Source organism: Argentina anserina, chromosome 5, assembly GCF_933775445.1.
Source record: "Argentina anserina chromosome 5, drPotAnse1.1, whole genome shotgun sequence".
Taxonomy (NCBI): Eukaryota; Viridiplantae; Streptophyta; class Magnoliopsida; order Rosales; family Rosaceae; genus Argentina; species Argentina anserina.
In genome coordinates, this window is record NC_065876.1 from 10,926,612 (window position 1) to 10,946,457 (window position 19,846).

General features: G+C 36.4%; 1 protein-coding gene across 1 annotated transcript; it reads left to right on the plus strand.

The window, feature by feature from the left end:
• Positions 1 to 14,663: 14,663 nt before the first annotated feature.
• Positions 14,664 to 15,926, plus strand: LOC126793678 (ethylene-responsive transcription factor 2). Its single transcript, XM_050520274.1, has one exon. It carries the CDS (start codon positions 14,785 to 14,787, stop codon positions 15,661 to 15,663), a length of 879 nt encoding a protein of 292 aa, XP_050376231.1. The 5' UTR covers positions 14,664 to 14,784; the 3' UTR covers positions 15,664 to 15,926.
• The last annotated feature ends 3,920 nt before the right edge of the window (positions 15,927 to 19,846 follow it).

Below are 19,846 nucleotides of genomic sequence, written 5' to 3' on the forward strand. Positions count from 1 at the left end.
GCGAACATCGAAAGCCATTTGCATATTTGAAATTACCTATTTTTTGTCACTGATCGTGCGCAGTCAAAATGAGGATATTCATTTGGCAAAGCCCCGATCAATGGGGGTTTTAATATGTCAAAATGCTTCTTTTTTTGTTGGCTGTAGGTACGGATGGTCAAACCATGTCCAAAACTGATGAAATTTTTACAGGTTCTCTAAATATATATACCGATCACATATGCTGGTGTCGATCGACCATATTTCGAACTAAAGTTGTCGATCACTGAAGTGTCCACTAATGCATCATAACCTTTATATTAGGTTTATAATAAAAAAATCGCATTATGAAGCGACTATATGAAGGAAACTTCTTGGAATCGATCGACACCATCTGATGTGATCGGTATACATATTTAGTGACCATTTTAAAATTTCATCCAATTCAAACATCGTTTGACCATCGGAATTTCCGGTAAACCAAAAACACCAATAATATGCCCTATGGGATGACCTATTACCAAGATGCGAATGCCGAAAGCTGTTTACATATTCGAAATCATTTAGTTTTTGTCACCAATCACGCATGGTCATAACAAGGAAATCCATTTGGCAAATCCCCGGTCACTAGAGTTTTATTATGTCAAAACACATCTTTTTTTGTTAACCGTAGGTACGAACGGTCAAACCATGTTCAAAACGGGCGAAATTTTTACAGGGTCCCTAAATATATATATCGATCACTTCTATCGGTGTCGATCGACAATATTTAGAAACTAGAATTTATTTGTGATTTTTTTAGAATGTTTTGTAATAATTATTTTATTGTTCCAAATCCTTAAATAAGAGTATTATGTTTTTTTTTCTAATATAAGTCCGCAAGGCCCGCTTTAGGTGAGACTGTGAGAGGGCTTGGATCTTCATATTTGTGAAAATAGTTGGTCCGGCCCAGCCTGTTACTTATTTAAACTTACTTAGGCCCGATCATTTGACGAGCCTTGGGTTGTATGACATCTCTTACGCCTTACTTGTCACAATCCCGAAATTTCGAATGATAAAAATTCGAATTTGAAGCCATGAAAACGCTAAAACAATCTTAAATATATTGAAATCATCTTATAATAACAGTGTATCGAAACTGAGTCCACAGCACGACTCAGTCGACTTGAATAATACATAATCAGTTTATACCTTAGTATTATAACCAATGAAAATGTAAAATTTACTCAATCCTCACCACAAACAGAAGAAAAAAAATCTTCAGAGTAAGCCCTTCGAATCTGCTAATCCCCACCTGCAAAACTATCTCCTACACCATCGAATTGGTGCACCGAAATTGTAAACACATACCCGGTAAGCTTTTCAGCCCGTATGAGTAAACCAACAGTAAACATACATAACATACAAAGAAAATATGTCAAATAACATTTAAAGATAAACGTACTCATGTGACACTGGGTAACACATCTGTTACCCAATATCATTTAAAAATATGTGTAATCATGAGACATTGAGCAACCCATCTATTATCCAGAATCATTTAAAAACATGGGTAGTCATGAGACCTAGGTACCTATCTGTTACCCCTCATGCAGTACACTGACAGACACTGGGCAACCCATCTGTTACCCCTCATGCATTACACCAACAGGCACTGAGAAACCCATATGGTTACCTAAAATCATGTAAAACATGGGTACTCATGAGACACAGGTACCTATCTGTTACCCTTCATGCAGTACACCGACAGACACTGGGCAGCGCATCTGTTACCCAATATCACTCAAAAATATGTGTACTCATGAGAGACAGGCAACGCATCATGTTACCCCTCATGCAGTACACCGGCAGACAGACTAGAGCTCTAACTGATCCTAACTGACACCCGGCCAAGGTTTGGTTCCGATTACTACCAACAACGTCCGAAGACCATAAAATATTTTAACAAGACTCAATGTTAAAACCACGTACAGTATAACAATCAACACATGTTTATTGTACTACAACCAAACGACTCTTACACAACAATATAAATATAGTCACAACATTATAATCTCACATTTCAAATAAAACCGAAACATTATATAATATAGGAACCCACATATATATATCGTATTTACCATTTTTGTACACATACATAACCCACTATATTATATAAATATCACAGTTCAAATTTTTTTTAATAATTCAAACATATAAGTCACCGCCAATGCTAGACTTGTCATAGTGAGATTTACTCACATTCACCATAGTCCATAATCACTAAAACCTTTTTTAAATCACTTACCCATGAACCGTAGACGATTAAGTTCATGTAATTTAAACCAAAACATATTTTTAGAATAATTTTTATAACCTAGTGATGCAACAACTATACTAACAACTCAAACTAAATTCAATAATTATGACACTACTTCGATCGTGGTGATCATTGTGAGGTTTACTCACTTTATTTCTTACGTGCAACTTCCATGACACCAAAAGCAATTCATTCACTTGTTTCGTCGGTCACCTAATAGCATGATAAAATGCTTAGAAAATGATACGTAAAATATCAGGTGACGATTTCATTACAGCTAAACAATGTTCACAGAACACTGTTCACAATTATTGTTCATGCATCGCCACCGTTTTCCGACCACCACCAATGACCACCAAATTCCACTACCACAATCTAAATGACATTCCTAACAACTTTCTAGTTCTCCACAAAATCCAATTCGGAGCCTAAACACTTTAATTTAGCAAAAACCGAAAAGTCCCAATTTAAAACCTATAATTTCTTTTCTTCAATTCTCCTAGCACAAAACGATTTGGGTTAAATCTTTTGGAGGGTTTGTAGTATGGAATGAGACCTTCAAAATGGGACAAGAATCTCACCGATTGGTGGACGGAGGAGGGAGATCCGGCGAGGTGAAGTTTGGTAAAATGTGCACTTTCGGGTGAACTTCTGGGTTTCACCGCTCCCAAACCGCGGTGAAATAGCGGGTGGCGCTGCCACCAATCAACAGGGGACGCAACAACCTTTCAAACGGGACCGATGCGCCGTTTTATGGTGACCGCACAATGGAGATCCGGGGCCCAAAGTCTGCCGCTCGGGAGGGAAAAATCTAGGTTTTTTTTGGGTGAACAGTACTTAATTCGAATTTCTAATTTTTCTCCCATTTTTTCTCTTTAATTCCCCTATTTATATTATTTTCCAAAAATGTCCAAATACCTTTTGATTCGTAACTTCTTCATACGAATTCCGATTTAGGCTTGTCGCCTGTCCACAAATTCATATTGACGAACTCTACAACTTTCATGAATGAAGTTTTCTGAGATTCCTAACGGATAAAAAAGTCAACTCTTGACCCGTCACGGTAACGTTTATGTGTATAATCGATCGAATACTTTCGTTGTCTCTCTCATACTATATAATCAGATCACCACCAATTTAAATATCTCCGAACAATAATTAGAAAATAATTATAAATTTCCGGGATATTACATTACCCATTCTCAAAAGAACATAAACCAATGGAGAAAATTAAGCAACAAGATTGTAGAAGATAGTGTCTTCAGGAATTTGTCTATGGTGAAGTGCTCCATACTATGGAGATTAAAATCCTCACCATTTAAATCCAAATTTCCAAAATCTAGTGGTCTTCATTACTTCATTACATTTTATGGTTAATTTTTTGATTGACTTCTTTTTATACAAACACACTAAATAATCTCCATATATTGGAGTGCTTCATAGTAGAATTTTCCGTGTCTCCAGGTGATATAAGACAAAGAATAATTCATAAACTTCGGATTTAGTTTGAACTGACCCAATCCCATTTTTCTTAAAGGGTCTATCAACAAGTTTAATGATGTAGGGTCATCGGGGTCAGTGCTGAAACCGAAAGAAAGAAAGATAGATATATTGGAAGAAGTCAATCACTGCAATTTGGTGCTAATAATCCAAAGACCCCAACAAGCTCAACCACTTCAATATAAAATACAACGATGAAGAAGCAGCTAATCATAGCAATCAATCCAATTATTATAGTCATAATGCTCCCAAATCAGCACTTAGGAAGTGAAGTAGTAGAGGGGAGGATTTTACCAAGTCCAAGGAGTTTGCCAAGTCCTTATTCCCTTTTAGTTTATATAAATCATAGATAGGAACAAGAACAACACAATTCATGGCTTCATGCTAATCCAAGATCACCAGTTTGCTAAAACATATAGCCGGCCGGGCTTGGTCATAATGGGGCCAACAAAAATATTTATACCTAGATTCGAGCTACGCTTTTTATCAATTACTGGTCATTTTGTATGTTGGCTAAACATCTTGTTTGATACTGTTAGTCTGTGATCACCAACCTGGCCCTTAAAAATTCCATGGAAGTGTATATATATTGCATGCTTTTGTTTTCCAGTACGTTATATAGTAGTAGCTGTAATAAGATTCTGAGATGACCGAGTTTTAAGGGGTATTTCGATCTCAAAGAAGGGAATCAAGCGAAACATTGAATGATTCATAGTGATTGAATCAGTCACACACTGTTTGTATTTTAGCTGTGCTGATGAAGAAGATACTCTTAATCTTCTCCAAATCTCCGTACTGATCTTCCCCTCCAGAATTAACTTGATTAGCATATATCCATACAAATATACACGTCCATATAATAGAGGACAAAATTGTACATCTTGTCGTAACTCAAGAATTTCTTCAGAACTGGCTGTCTTGATACACTTCAATACTAAATTCTGGACTGCAGGATTTTTGTGCATGTACTGTTAGAATCAGACAGTACTACAGTATCTCATGTGGATTGAGATACAAAGCCTTGCTTAACAAACACGGAACAATGAACAGGTCCGTACGCGGCTACTAGCGAGGCTTTAGTTGTTGAAGTGTATATAGACTCTGCTTCATTCGCCGGTAGCGTCCCTAACAATGTAAATGATACTTTGCCTCTCTAGTCTGAGTGTCTGACCAATTAATTAGTCGTTTTTGTGTACGCGGTTACTAATTGATCATATGAGATTCTTTATAGAGATTATTATGGTTATATGACTTATATCCTCCAAAAATTTTAAAGGAACGAAAGCAAGTCAGTGATCCCGGCCCTTTACTGATTGGAGTGACCCTAGCCAGCTGGTTTGAGTGATTGGTGGCATAAATCGTGTTAGTTATTAGCATTATGGCTTTCCCAGGATAGAGCTCGGTACAGTGCTATTAGCATTATATCTGTGTATAACCAGAGCTGCTGTACTCAATTCGATTTGTGTCAAACAATAATTCGATACACAATATTCAAACTAAGATTTTGTTAGAAATAGTGGGTGTCACAACCATGGAAATAAAAGTTATCAAAGTCAGAAATGATCGATCTTGCCTTGTAAACTTCTATATCTGTAATTTAACTGAAAAATAACAGAATTGTGTTTAAGATTTCTCAATAATAGTCACACCCTTTTTCCACATCTAAACATATGCAAGGTTGATGACATCGTTTGGAATCTTTCAATGGTGAAGCTCGATCTTCGTTTGTTGATCTTGGAATTTTGTTTGGACTTTGGAATTCCAAAAGAAAATCAACAGAACATTCAAACGTCAAGGTCTGATTACGGACCTTTCCTAAGATCTGTTCCAGGACTCGAGAGTAAATTGTTTTGCTCAATATTGAACTAGCACAGGGTTTGCCACTTTTGAAACCATACAGTTTGTAATTAATTTCATGTTTGAACTAATGGATGAATACTTATTCTTATTGTATAGTGTTTCTTGAATTGTATGGTATGGACTATGGAGATGTGCAAAATTAAAAGCTTAGGTGCTGTTCAAAATTTGGAGTACACGAATGAAGGATCGATAAGGATTAAATGCAGACATGAGTATAATTTCTACAACATTTTTTTTACGACGATTCTACAAAAAGTTGAGTTTGAAAAGTTAGGAATTCATGAATTTATATCAGCCTCTATGTGATTACACGCAGCAAACGCAGTTGGTTAGGAAGAACAATTTGGTACGTACCAGACAGTTTTATGAAAGAATGCATGAGTGTTCCTGTTTGAAAATGTTCGATTTGATTTCTGTTTAGTGTGCTTAAAGCTACTGGTCCTGTTTCAGCAGCATCAACGGCCAAGTTTTCTTTAAGGGAATGCGCAGCAACCGATGCATGGGAATAGCTTGATATGATTAGTAGCCTTCTAAATATTTGAGGAAAATTACAGCATAATTCAGAGAGTTCTCTAAGATGGACAAAGATGTAGAGTACCCAATGAACTAATTAGGTAAGGTACCGGTACCGGTTACAAGTATAACTTAAGTAAACAATAGACAGCCTTTAGTCTCAAGCTTCCTGTTTCAGCAGCATCAACGGCCAAATTGAATTCAAACGTTTGAATTGGATATGACTCTTGTTTATGTGATTAACGGTGAATTTATATAACTATTTGATTTACTCATACGGGCTGTAAAGCTTACCGGGTTTGTGTTTAAAATCCCGGTGCACCAACCAATAGTGTATGGGATAGACTTGTAGGTGGGAGTTAGCGGGCTACAGGACCACATATGACATCCGATTTGAGTGTACCGCATGTCTACAAACTCGTATCGACAAGCTCTATAATTTTCATGAATGAAGTTTTCAGAGATGAATGATGAATTAAAAGTCAACTCTTGAGTAAAAAAGAACTTAATATTTTTCGACTTTGAAATTCCGAAAACACTTCTGTTTCGTAATGTCAACTATCGAGAAGACGTAGAATGTGAATTTACTCAAGAATCCATTTTAATAAATTACAATAATTTACAAAAATGGATATCGAAAATTTGAGTTATTACAAAGATACCGGTACCGGTTACTTGATACTGCAGGCTCACTCTCTTGAGCTTTTGATGAAGATTGTCGACAACATAAAATAAACTTCAATCAGAATGCTCGTTTATAGCTAAGACATACAGGTTGATTTGACTAATTGTGCACCTGTGAACTTTCTTTTACAGTGTGCTTTCTGCTAAATTTAGCTAGTGTAGCAGCTTTCACTTCATCAGATGTGGCAGTTTGGATTAGTGCTTCATCTAACTAATTCTGCATGAACTGGTCAATCATCGTTGCATAATGAATAGCTAGCTCATAGAACTTGCAAAGCATGTCATCCCATAAATATAGGTTTCAGCGCCAAAGGAGTCACATGAATACTTCCTGATTTTTAATCATAAGACCTCCTCATCCCTTCTACATGCACCTGTTCCATGCTAGCTGCGCCCAAGTATATCACTATTACTATTACTCTTCACGCAGTTCTACGAAATCTATGTCACTACCAGATGTTCTTTACTTCATTTCTTTGTGATTTCACAGGTTTCATTTCTGTTTTCCTATCATCCACGGGCAACATGAAATTGGGTCTTGGCCTGGGATCAATTTGGTGAAGCGTTGAAAAACAGTACAATTTGGAAGATATTGTTCAAGATTTCCCGTACTTTGATATCGATATGATCCCTCAGTTTGTATAGTCCCCATATACACGAAGTAGGCTAGATCAATTTCCACACTACTAGATATTTACAATGAACAAGAAAAAATATATTAGATATATAAGGCCATCCAGAAGATTTATTTGAGTCCTTAGACTGGAGAGAAAATGTACCCTTGTCAATTGTCATCAATTTCTACTCAGCAACCTCAAACATGCAGGGGTACTATACATTATGTAGTACTACAGAAACTATTTTTAACACATGCTTTTCACAACACTAATTACGTATTGTATGGAGCCTAGTCCGGCCAAGTGAGAAGTAGAGACTGATCGATCATCGATCTGTACATAATGCTCCTAAACGTACATTATGACTGTAGAAATTCTGAAATTGACTGTCATGGCATTTCTCTGAACATGTATACAGCAACTTATATAGCAATTGATGTATATGCTGCTGTTAGATATCAGCAGTTTCTAAACTGATGCTACTGTTACATATCAGTATAGACAACATTTACACAGAAAATCCTCAATTAGTTGTTGCTACAACAGCAATTACACAGCAAACAGATTCCTGTTCTAAATTATTTCTTGATTGTAGCCAATGATTTATTGTCTGTAATAATAATGTATGCTGTAACTTAATGGTAAGCCATGGCATCTCATTAGCTTGCATGTGACTATAAGATGGTTATTCAGCTGTTCTTACACCGGTGATGATCGATTAAAACTCAGATCTTCTGCACCTGGAATCCTGGATGCTGTATGCTTGTAGCTGACAAGGCCCATATGCCGCCCATATGTACTACTTTAAGCTGCAGCGTCTTCTTCTGAGATGTACGTCTGTTTCACTTTGATGGACTAAATTTTGTAAGCAACGCTAGAGACACCTCTGAATGATTTGTCATCACAAATTCTTTGTCAGGCTCGATCAGCATTCTCCTTTCTGCTCTTAATTTCATACTTGCTGCAGAAGGCCGGCCATAGGACGGCATATATGAACACAATCCTACAAACATCAGGATCTACACAAAGTCCTAAATAGCGTACATTTTCAGCCTGCAATAGTTACTTACAGAAGCTGGGTTTCATTCATGTAAAATACCAAGGTACATTACTTCTGGATGTCGTGGCCTAATTTCATTCAAATTACTTAGAACCATTTTAGTCTCCATCACTGAGATCCTCTAACCCAATATATTTTAGGGTCGTGGCTTTAATATGCAAACCATTAGCCTGTCCTAAAGAACTATTTCATTTGAGCTAAAAGGGTGGGTCGGGCAGCCCTCCAATAGGGCTAAATAGGATCAAAAAATATCAAATATGACCTTTTTTAATTAAAATAATAATAATAATATGTCTATTGAAGTTCTTTCATCAAAATGTTGTTAATTAGTGCATACAAGATCTCTTTTTTAATTATATAATTATATTTTACATATATATACATTAATTTCAACTTTGTACATTTATAAATATAAATTTAAGTGATTATATCACTTATATGTATATATTATCTATTTAAATCACCTAAAATCAATTATTATTTCTCACAACAAATAGATAAAAGAAATAAAACTTACAAAAGATGGTAATTATATTGTATATAAAATATGAAAAACTATTAAAATAAATTAATTAAAAAGACCTAGACGGGCAGTATAGAGCGGGCGGGTCGGAGAGTAAGACGGGATTTCATCTTCTAAATCCTAATCCTATCTTATTTGAAAAATGATCGAACTAACCCGCCCTTAAAAATAGCCGGATTTCGGTCTTATCTTATCGGGTAGGGCGGGGTAGGGCTTGTGGCCAAATGATGACCCCAGTTGAAACCAAAATAATAGCCAGCTGCAGGCTGCCGCATAACCACAATTATTATGTCCAAGCCAAAACGTGCTTCTTTTCCAATATTCAAGTCCAAGATAAATATTACCCGTCACACAATGCCATGAAATTATATGAATCTGATCTGTATGATGTATCTGAAACCAATATATTGTTGCGTGCATGATGATAATGTTTTCTTATATACATCGATCTCTATCTTGTGCCTTTGAGCCTTTCTTTAATAATTTGATTTAACATTTTATTTTCTGATGCTGATGGATTGATTAACTTTGAAACTCTGACTCTCTCATAAACTGTATTAAAATACAAGATTCTAACCCAATCTTTTCGATATTTGTTGGGGTTTCTTATTTTATGCCGTGAATGCTGACAATATTAATTGGTTTTGAAGAAAACCCCAAAACCCTTTTTTTCCCTTCACAAATGCTGATTCTTCACGACTCGATTGCTAGCTCATTAGGGACCGGTGTCTGTCATTCATGGTGTTTTTTTTTAAATTAGTGTAGAGAATCGGAATAGCTTAATTTCTAAACTGGGAAAGTCGTCGATGACGATCATGTGGTAGTGGTATGAAGGAAGAACTTGGAACTTGGCCTCTTAGGAGTTGAATACGTATAATTTATCAATCATACATGATTAGATAAAAGCGTATAATAATAGGTTGTAATTTTGTATACATGAAGGAAGAACTTGCATGGTCTTATAGGAGTTCTAATTTGTATAATTTAATTCCCGGCATACATGATTAGACAAAAGCGTATAATTAAGGTTGAAGCACATTGATCGAGTCTATTATATTTGCACATTGCACACCATCAAATCATCAAATTCAAACTCAGAATGTGGAAATTAAATTATTAAATGTATAAAATCCACCAAATTATGTAGAAATTAGCGGCTTATGGTCATATATTTCATTGAATTCAATTCCACAGATATACTATTACTTTTTAGTTGTTATCACCCAAAATAATAATATAAAATCCACTGTTAATCTATGGGTATTCACACATACAGTATACTTAAAGAATAAGGTTAATTATGAGTATTCAATTTGTGCATATATGGGTATCCACTTTGTTCTCCAGTATATCTTTCGCTTCACGGATGCCACTCTTTACAAAGCTTAATAAGTTCGTAAAAGCTTTTGACAAGAAGTTTGTACCCTCCTCGGACGAATATGTATGTGGATTTTAGGTGCAAATTGTGATTGAATGTGGCAATCAATACTTCCTCCCCTAAACACTTGAAAACACATGAATTGTTTAGTTACGTGTAGACAAATGGATAATTTAGGACTAGATTAGTCTTGAAGTTGTATAAAATTTTGTATTTATGTTGTTATTTAGATTGACGTTTAAATTTTTGGGTCATAAACATATTGGTAGAAACTTATTACCAACCGTATCAACCGAATATCAACTGTGTCAATTAGTTGATATACCAACGTTATTAGTTAGTTTAAATAGTAAATTTTTTATACTGATTATATGTTGATTGGTACGTGATATTGAAAAAATAAAATTTGTATACTTACCAATTCACCCTAATTAATAGGTATAAAGGGACCGAAATGACCAAGTCGTCGTTAGCTCTAACGTAATCAACTAATTAATTTTATAAATCTATGATGCCCCATCAATAAGAAACAGCCATGCAATATCCTAATTCCATCACGTGTTTGAAATCAATATTATTATTCTGATTTTTTATTTAATATTTCTCCCTTGTCGCGTTTGTCATCTTGTTGGATTCATGCATCCGCGATCAACCCATATTATTGGGTTTTGTCGTTTTACATCAAGTTGCAGTTGGCACGTGCGGGTGGCTTGCTATTTTTGGAAACCCGGGAAAGAATTGTTCTTCTAGGTCAGAGTCTCTCCTGCGACCGTAACGGTCTATGGTCAACGATTCAACGTCAATTGTTGATGTTTCGCCCTGAAATGGTGCCTATTTTTTTGTTCTCCCTCACCTATGAGCGCTTATTATCATCTAACCAGGAAAAGTACGACATTCTTTTTTGTTAAAGTAGTTCTATACATATCGCTAAAAATGATATTTATACTTTTTAACTTATTAAATGTCTATTTTTCTTTGATAAATACTTAAAAGGCTATTTAAATCTCATAATTTTTTTTAAAATGTCTATTATCTAATTTGATATATCAAATCAGACTACTATTTATTAATTTATTTCATACTCTATTTTAAATCCATTTATTATCTACAACTCGAAAAAAAACATAATAATTACACAAACTATTTTGTCAAATTAATTCACTCTTTCACTTGTTTTTAAAAATTCACAAAAAAATTGGTAAACTATTTTCTAAAATCATTATATATATATATATATGCAACTCACCAAGAAATAACATTAACTAACGTATATGAAATATTCTAACCTCTAATGAACGAGTTTTGTTATTTGGCTTTAACCGAAGTTTATGAGAAATTCTAGATAGTTATATAGTTTATACATTAAATCGTCTACATTCAATTTGTTGTGAATCATTTACTTTAAATTTTTGACTAACAATGTTTGTTAAAAAAAAAGTAATCAACTAAACCATTTAATGAAATTTGATATCCCATTTTGGGATTTTCTAGCAATAATATAAAAGATAATTATCTACATTTGTATTTTAGAATAGATGAGTTCAAAATTATTTCCTGTATTTTTATTGTTATATGTTTTTGTGTTGTAATTTCATATGTATTGATTAAGTCAAAACTATCTATGAAAAAGATGGAGGTTTAAGTGTCATTCTAGGAGGTATAAATAGAACCTCCATTTGGTTAAACCGTTAACTTTTTTTTTTACCTAAAGATAAGGCTTCGAATTCTCACTTCTTCTCTACTTCCCTTTGCTTCTTTCTAAAAATAAAATAGACATTCGTTTTAATCATCTGGTGAAAAGTTACACAACTCAGAACAACTCTAGCGGCTCTGTCTTTTAGCTTGTCGCAATTTCAATTTTGACAGTCTTGTCAGCAATGTCAAATTTACAAGGTTTATCCTCCAATGTTTAAATCTTTTGGCAAATTTCAAATATTAGAATGAATTGTATTAAAAAAAACCCAATATTTGAAAATTAAGCTCCATAAAACTCTGCTTGACGTCTTCTCTGACCGGGCAAATTGACCGAAAGTCCGGAACTTCATCTAGCGACAACAATACAGAGCGCATAGGCTGGGTTTGGTGCATCTCTTTGTCTAAGTACCTTTTGTGGTGGTGGATCATTTATATGGCGAATGAAGAGCGAGAAGATCCATACCGATCCTTCACTGCCTTCTAACAAATCCGGCCACTCCATCCTTCACGGCCCAAACCCGATCCGTCACTACATGCCCCGCCCAGGCAGCAGATCTCTGCGCGCCGTAACCCTAATCCTTGGTGACGGAATCAGATCGCTCGTGACCAACACCGTCAAGCAGGTGATGGACACGATGCAAGTGCCACTCTGCTTCAAGAAGTACGAGGTCAACGACGACATGCTACGGGTGCTAGAGGAGGTGATCGAGTCAATCAGGAGGAACAAGATGTGCTTGAAAGGTATGGCAGATGGTGGTGGATTGGTATGGCAGGTGGTGGTGGATCGCATTCCTCTCATCGGGCTCTACATGACTATATCAGGGTATTACTTGGTTCTTTGATCTATGATTTTGGATCTGGGTAAGAAGAAAAATATCACAGAAAGAGTATGAAATTGAGAGAAGAATAAGAGGAATAAATTGACAGCTTCGGAGAGAACTGTCGAATTTGACAGTCAAAAGACAGAGCCGCTAGAGTTGCTCTCACCTTACCTCAATACAGATTTGTGAGTAGAAATGTAGAATAGAAGCTCCAAGTTTCCAAAGTGTACATGTAGAAAAATTAATTCCCTCAACATGTATATAATGTAATTAAATTACGAAATTTCATCACCAAAATATGACGTGGTAGTGATAATGCTCATGAGTCAGGAAAAGCTTATCCCAACGTACGTACACTACAAATGAGAAATCGAGTAAGTGCAAGTGCAAACCTACTGGCTACCGCCCACAAGAAGAAAACTACCCACCTACTAGCAAGTAGCTACTACACACACAAGTTGCAATATTGCAACACCACACAAAATACGTACCTTGTTTAGCTGTATTCATTTGACCTCACCATCTTATCCATTTCCAAAACAATAAGCCCCAAATTGGGCACTCAAATTGATTCAGAAAAGGATGTGCACAAGGCACATCAATATAATGAGCTAGTGGCTCGATCCCGCGCGCTCGATCACCGTGAGTTTTGTACAACTTGATCCAATAAGAATTTTTTTAAAGAATGATACCAACTAACAACATGAAAGCTACACTAGTGCACTTTGGGAGCCTATTTAACAAAAGAACTTTGATTAACATTAAAGAGTGACTCACTTTCCTTGAAGGGATGTTAAAAAGACAAAAGAGCCCCCCCCATTTGATTTGTTGGAGTTGAACGACTTTCTAGAGCCTGCCTTATCCATGTAGGAAAATAGATATACATTCATGACATTGTGTCCAGGAGGAATGTATCCCTGTATATTCCAAAACGTATGTCCTTTTCGGTTCGGTTTGTTCCCTTTGTTTCTTGCAAGTTACTCACCAGATAGACTTGGCTTGTGTCCTTCCCGTTTTATTTTCTCAACCATTGACTCACTGACAATAACTTGGTTGGCACTTGGCACCAAGTTTCTGTACTCACTTTATCGAGCAATCGAGTCTTGCGGCCGTTGGTTTACAAAGTTATATTTCTTTGTTTAATTTGTCTATAAAAGGCTCTAAGTTAAAATTTAGATGCGATAAAATAATTGTACAGTATCATTTGGTTCAGCAGATAAATATATTTGTTACGATACTATTATTAGGGCCTTAACATAATGCAAAATAGAATCAGGAAATGATATATATCTAAATTTGGTTACAAAATAAGAACTATGATACTTATTCTTTTTGGTCTATAAATAAGTATAGATGATACTAATTTAATTAGTAGTTAGTAGTTAGTACAACATTTAACTTTGGACGTGAACCGCAACATTTGCTGACAGAACAATGTCCAGTTGGAAAAACCGGAACAAAAACAACAAGTTTGCATCGGTTAAGAAGCTGACGTCGGGCCTCCCTCGCAGGTTAATTCCTCACGTGTTAATACAAAAATCATGATACCCCACCACACACACCCCATTTGCACACTCGCTCGAACTTTCACCGAAGCTCCAGCCCAGAAAAAGAAGAAATAAAAATATCGTCCACATTAAAACATTAAAATATGTTCCCATTTTTCTTTCAAGTGCATGAACCTTCTCACCTATATAAGCCTTTCCTACTCTTCTTCCACAAAGGAAATCCAAAACCAACTCTTCTTCTTCTTCTTCTTCTCTTCTTCTTTCTCAGCTTCAACACACAGTCTTCTGACTCTTCTCTACTCTAAAGCTTCAATTTGTGATACACTAAGAGTTTAAGAGCTACCAGAATGTACGGACAGAGCGCTACTGACGCGGACTTCACACTCCTCGACTCGATTCGGCGACACTTGCTCGGCGAGAGTAGTCATAATCCTGTGAGGAACTCCGGTGCCGGTCCGATTTTCTTGCGGAGCTCCAGCTTCAGCAGCTTGTACCCTTGCTTGACGGAGAATTGGGGCGAGCTGCCGTTAAAGGAGGACGACTCGGAAGATATGGTGCTCTACGGAGTTCTAAGAGACGCCGTCAGCGTCGGGTGGGTCCCCTCTCTCGGGTCTGGTGCTGCTGACGGTTGTGGATATGAGTTTCCTGTGAAATCGGAGCCGTGGTCGTTTGACTTCGAGGTGAAGTCGGAGCCGCAGGAGGCGGAGGTGAGTAGAGCGCCGGAGATGAATTCGGCGGTTGTGGCGTGTCAGCAGTCTACGGCGGTTCAGGCGAAGCCGGCGGTGGTGGTGGCGTCGAAGGGGAAGCATTACAGGGGAGTGAGACAACGGCCGTGGGGGAAGTTCGCGGCGGAAATCCGTGATCCGGCGAAGAACGGCGCCAGAGTTTGGCTCGGGACTTTCGAGACGGCGGAGGACGCGGCGTTGGCTTATGATAGAGCCGCTTACAGAATGCGCGGCTCTAGAGCGCTATTGAATTTCCCGCTCCGGGTTAATTCGGGCGAGCCCGACCCTGTTCGGGTGACGTCGAAGCGGTCGTCACCCGAACCGACCTCGTCTTCAGAGAGCGGTTCTCCGAAGAGGAGGAAGAAGGCTGCGGCTGCGGTAGCGGCGGTGGTGGCTCAAGCCGGAATGGAAATGGGGAGTGGGATTGGGATTGGGCAGCAACAAGTGGGAGGGCAAGTGGGGATGTCGTGTACGCGTGGAGAGCAGTTATTGGCGGTTTGATGGTGAGGAGTGTGAGCTGGGAAGCAGTACACTTGCACATTTGTAAATTACCTGAGAAATGTAAAATGTAGGATTTCAGCTTTTTCACTTTTGGGTTTCCATGATTTTATGGTTTTGTTTCTCAAAAATGAGAAAAGAAAATGAAGAACAATAAGAGGGATATTGGTTGGGTTTTATCACTTTAATTATGAGTAAGGTTTTTGGGTACTGAAATATGTGTTGCTGAAGTATTAAAATTCGAAACTGAAAAATTACAGTGAGCAGTCTGAGTGTCTGACCTTGAAGTCATAAAATTTCTACGGTAGTATTCTTTGAACTGTAACTTGAAGGAGTTAAAGCTAAACTCTAGAAAATTTAATTGAGATAAGAAAGAAATTAAGGACGTCAAACTTTAATATGACATCGTACATTTAAATCGAGTCTCACTAATACTCAGAATTAGCCCGTACTCTTCTGCAACTTCCTTCTAAATAATCAGAATTAGCTTTCCATAGAAATGGATTAAGTAGTATATATTACTTGCTGGAAAAGAGATGGATGCCAATCTAATGGTGGCCTGCAGGTCGTGTCTTTAGGTGCTCATTAGCCAATTGAAACCGATCCCTTCTTAATCAAGTCAAGAAGCTTCTTGAATTGAAGCCTAATTGTTAAATCGTATACACAAATTAATCTATATGTAAACTATTAAACTTGGTTAAGCATGTGAAATCATGGTTCAGATAACAACAAATCGAGTCTCACTAATACTCGTGGTAAATCACACAATTTTTTTTACCATAGAAACCTGCATTTGTTCTTATCAACAAGGCAAGAAGCCAAGAACAATCAACAAAACATCGAAGTTTTTTTTTTTTCATTTATGTCATTTCTCGTTTTAAACAAAAATAGGCATGGAAGGGGTGTGCTAATTTTCACCACCTCACTATAAACTAGATAAACGTGAACGGCATATGGCTTACAGTGACTTTCACCATTTGATGATTTCAACTGTTAATGTACACTTTAGGTCCAATTAATTAACCGTAATATAACAACAAATCAAATCAATTAGCAACTAATTAACCAAATCAAATCAATTAGCAACTAATTAACCCACACTGGGGTGGTAGTCAGGAACTCGATTATGACGTGGTGCGGTCCACGGAGTTTGTTGCAAGGTTAGCCATGTCACCTCTCCTATTAAGATTGAAGCTTCATCTCCGTGTGCCTTTGCTACTGATTTTGGATTTGCTCCTATTTTTTTTTTCGAATCTGATTGTCAATTTTTATTAAATCTATTAGTGCATGCTTACAGAGATTCTAACGTAGTTGCCCATAGGATAGCTAAGTTAGCTTTACAGGATGATGTTTCTGCTATGTGGTATGGACCTCCTCCTTCTGCCTTAGCTAGTTTCTTGACCTCTTCCTTGTAATCCTTTGTTCTTGCAATATATATCGTCCATTTCTCACTTGAACCTAACAATATCTCAATTAGACAATTCACTTGTGATGAACTGTTTTATTGAAAACTTAGAATTTGTGATGTGATGTTATAATGATGAAAGACACTGTAACACTTTGGTTAATTTTACGGTTTATACCTATGTGAACTTGCACCTTGATTCCTTGAACACTTTGGTTATTATATACTTCTTCGGGAACTTTGACACCCCAATGTAATGTAAAGTAAAGTAATAAACTATGCTTGAGAAGTTGAGAATGTCGTAACACGATCCGGTGAATAAATGAGCTAATCAACTAGCTAGTTAGTCATATTCACACACAAATTCAATTCATGGATTCCATTCATTCGTGCCCTTACATTAAAAAAATGATATATTCAACCGATCCTGGTCTGATTAGCCTCCTCAGTCAATTTCCACATGTTATTTGACATTAGGCATATGCACTGAACTAAGCACTAGACATTAAGCATATGAACATACCTTTCTCACATGGCTACTGTGGTATGTATTTCTCTATCGCAAGTTCGCAACAAGCTAGCTATGAACAGCAAAGAAGAAAGAAACAGAGAAAGAATCCAACTCGAAAAGACGAAACACTAACTGCGATATTTTCTGGTGGTATACTTCAAATTTCTACTAGCTGAGGAAGAAAATACTCTATATAGACATCCTAAGATAAATCTATGTAAAATTCATGTTTATCAGGAAACATGATCGTTGTTTGCGCATGCATGATTGTATTCTTATAGTTTTGAGGGTTCTAAGCTTTTAATCTCTACACATGAGGTCAAGAATTCATGTATGGGACGAGATATAAACGATTCGACGTTTATATAATCAAGTAATTTTTTCAAGTACGGATGATAATGAGTGATACAGTAGAACCTCTATAAATTAATAGGCTCGGGATTGATAAAATTAATTATTTTAACAAGATATTAATATATTAATAAATTAATAATTTATTAATTTATCGATTAATTAATAACTTATTAATTTATGAAAGTATAATAAATATTTTTTTTTACTTTTTCAAAGAAAAAAAGTTTTATTTCGTTCATGCACCACATTGCTTGATTTATCACGCATACTGTTATTCAAACTATTATGTTTTATATTATTTTTATTTGATAATAATTAAATCAACAAAATTCTTCAATGAAATTATTGAAAATGTAAAATTTATTGTACAAATTTTGTCATTATTGATTTATATATTCAATGAGGTCTATATGAATTCTCAAAATTTTTATTATCTTACAAATTTAACGAATTATTAATTTAGAACGTTAACCCGGAGTCGAAACCGACAAAAAGTATTATTTTAGCAAAATTATTAATCAGTTAGATATTAATTTAACGAAGTTCTACTATAGTTTGTTGATCGGACTTTTTAAACTTGGAGTTCTTGATTACCCAATTTCAACAAATATGAATGGAAAGTGGTCAAACAATAAATACAAAACCACGTAGGAGGAGAATGATCCATGTTCAAACTTCAAAGATGCTTAGCAAGTAGCAGCTAGAGGGAGCTAAGCAGAGACAAAGCAGCAGACAACAACAAGAAGTGGCATGACATTCAATCTCATACAACTCTTCACAGCTCAAATTAGCACGTTGGGGAGATCGAGCAAAGTACGGTCATGCAAAACACAAAAAAGCTTATTTCATTCCTTGACTTTCAAATTTTGGACCTTGACTGAGATCCAGTTTTGACGTTTTCTTCGATTTTCAAACTTCTTGGAGACAAAACAGGTTGATAGGAACAGCAGTGGATCTGTCGAGGACTCTTCTAGACTTGCAATCAGTGCTTATTCTTCTTCGGTATCCTGTTCTTCCAGTCCTATTCAAGCCTCCAAAATCTACTCGCATGGTTTTGAAATCAGACACTAGAAAGTAGAAATAGCTCCTATTGCTCCAAGAGCGGTTTACAAACTTTACAAGTGTTTCTCAAAACCATCTTTTAAGTGCTAGTGTGCTACTAAAACCCCAAGAATTTCATTGCGGTTCTTTTGCAATTTTTGTTGATTCAAGCTTTTGAACTTGTCACAAGACAATCAAGGGGGTCTTGTTTGCTCAAAAAAGCTTATTTCATTCCTTGACTTTCAAATTTTGGACCTTGACTGAGATCCAGTTTTGACGTTTTCTTCGATTTTCAAACTTCTTGGAGACAAAACAGGTTGATAGGAACAGCAGTGGATCTGTCGAGGACTCTTCTAGACTTGCAATCAGTGCTTATTCTTCTTCGGTATCCTGTTCTTCCAGTCCTATTCAAGCCTCCAAAATCTACTCGCATGGTTTTGAAATCAGACACTAGAAAGTAGAAATAGCTCCTATTGCTCCAAGAGCGGTTTACAAACTTTACAAGTGTTTCTCAAAACCATCTTTTAAGTGCTAGTGTGCTACTAAAACCCCAAGAATTTCATTGCGGTTCTTTTGCAATTTTTGTTGATTCAAGCTTTTGAACTTGTCACAAGACAATCAAGGGGGTCTTGTTTGCTCATTTACAAAGTTCAAGTTCCCCAGGCATTCTGTGTTGGAAACTACACCATGACAATTATGAAGTATTGGCATGATATATATGGACTAGACTAGTAGGGCAAACTAATTTCCTAATGTGAAATACAGTCGAGCACAGCACTGAGCAGTGCACTTTTTGAAAAGTGATTAATTTTGGAACCTTAAACAAACCCCCCCCCCCCCTCCCCCCCCCCCCAACAAACACACACACACAAACC

Coding starts and splice junctions, on each gene's coding strand:
- LOC126793678 (XM_050520274.1), top strand. CDS start 14,785: ATGTACGGACAGAGCGCTACTGACGCGGACTTCACACTCCTCGACTCG.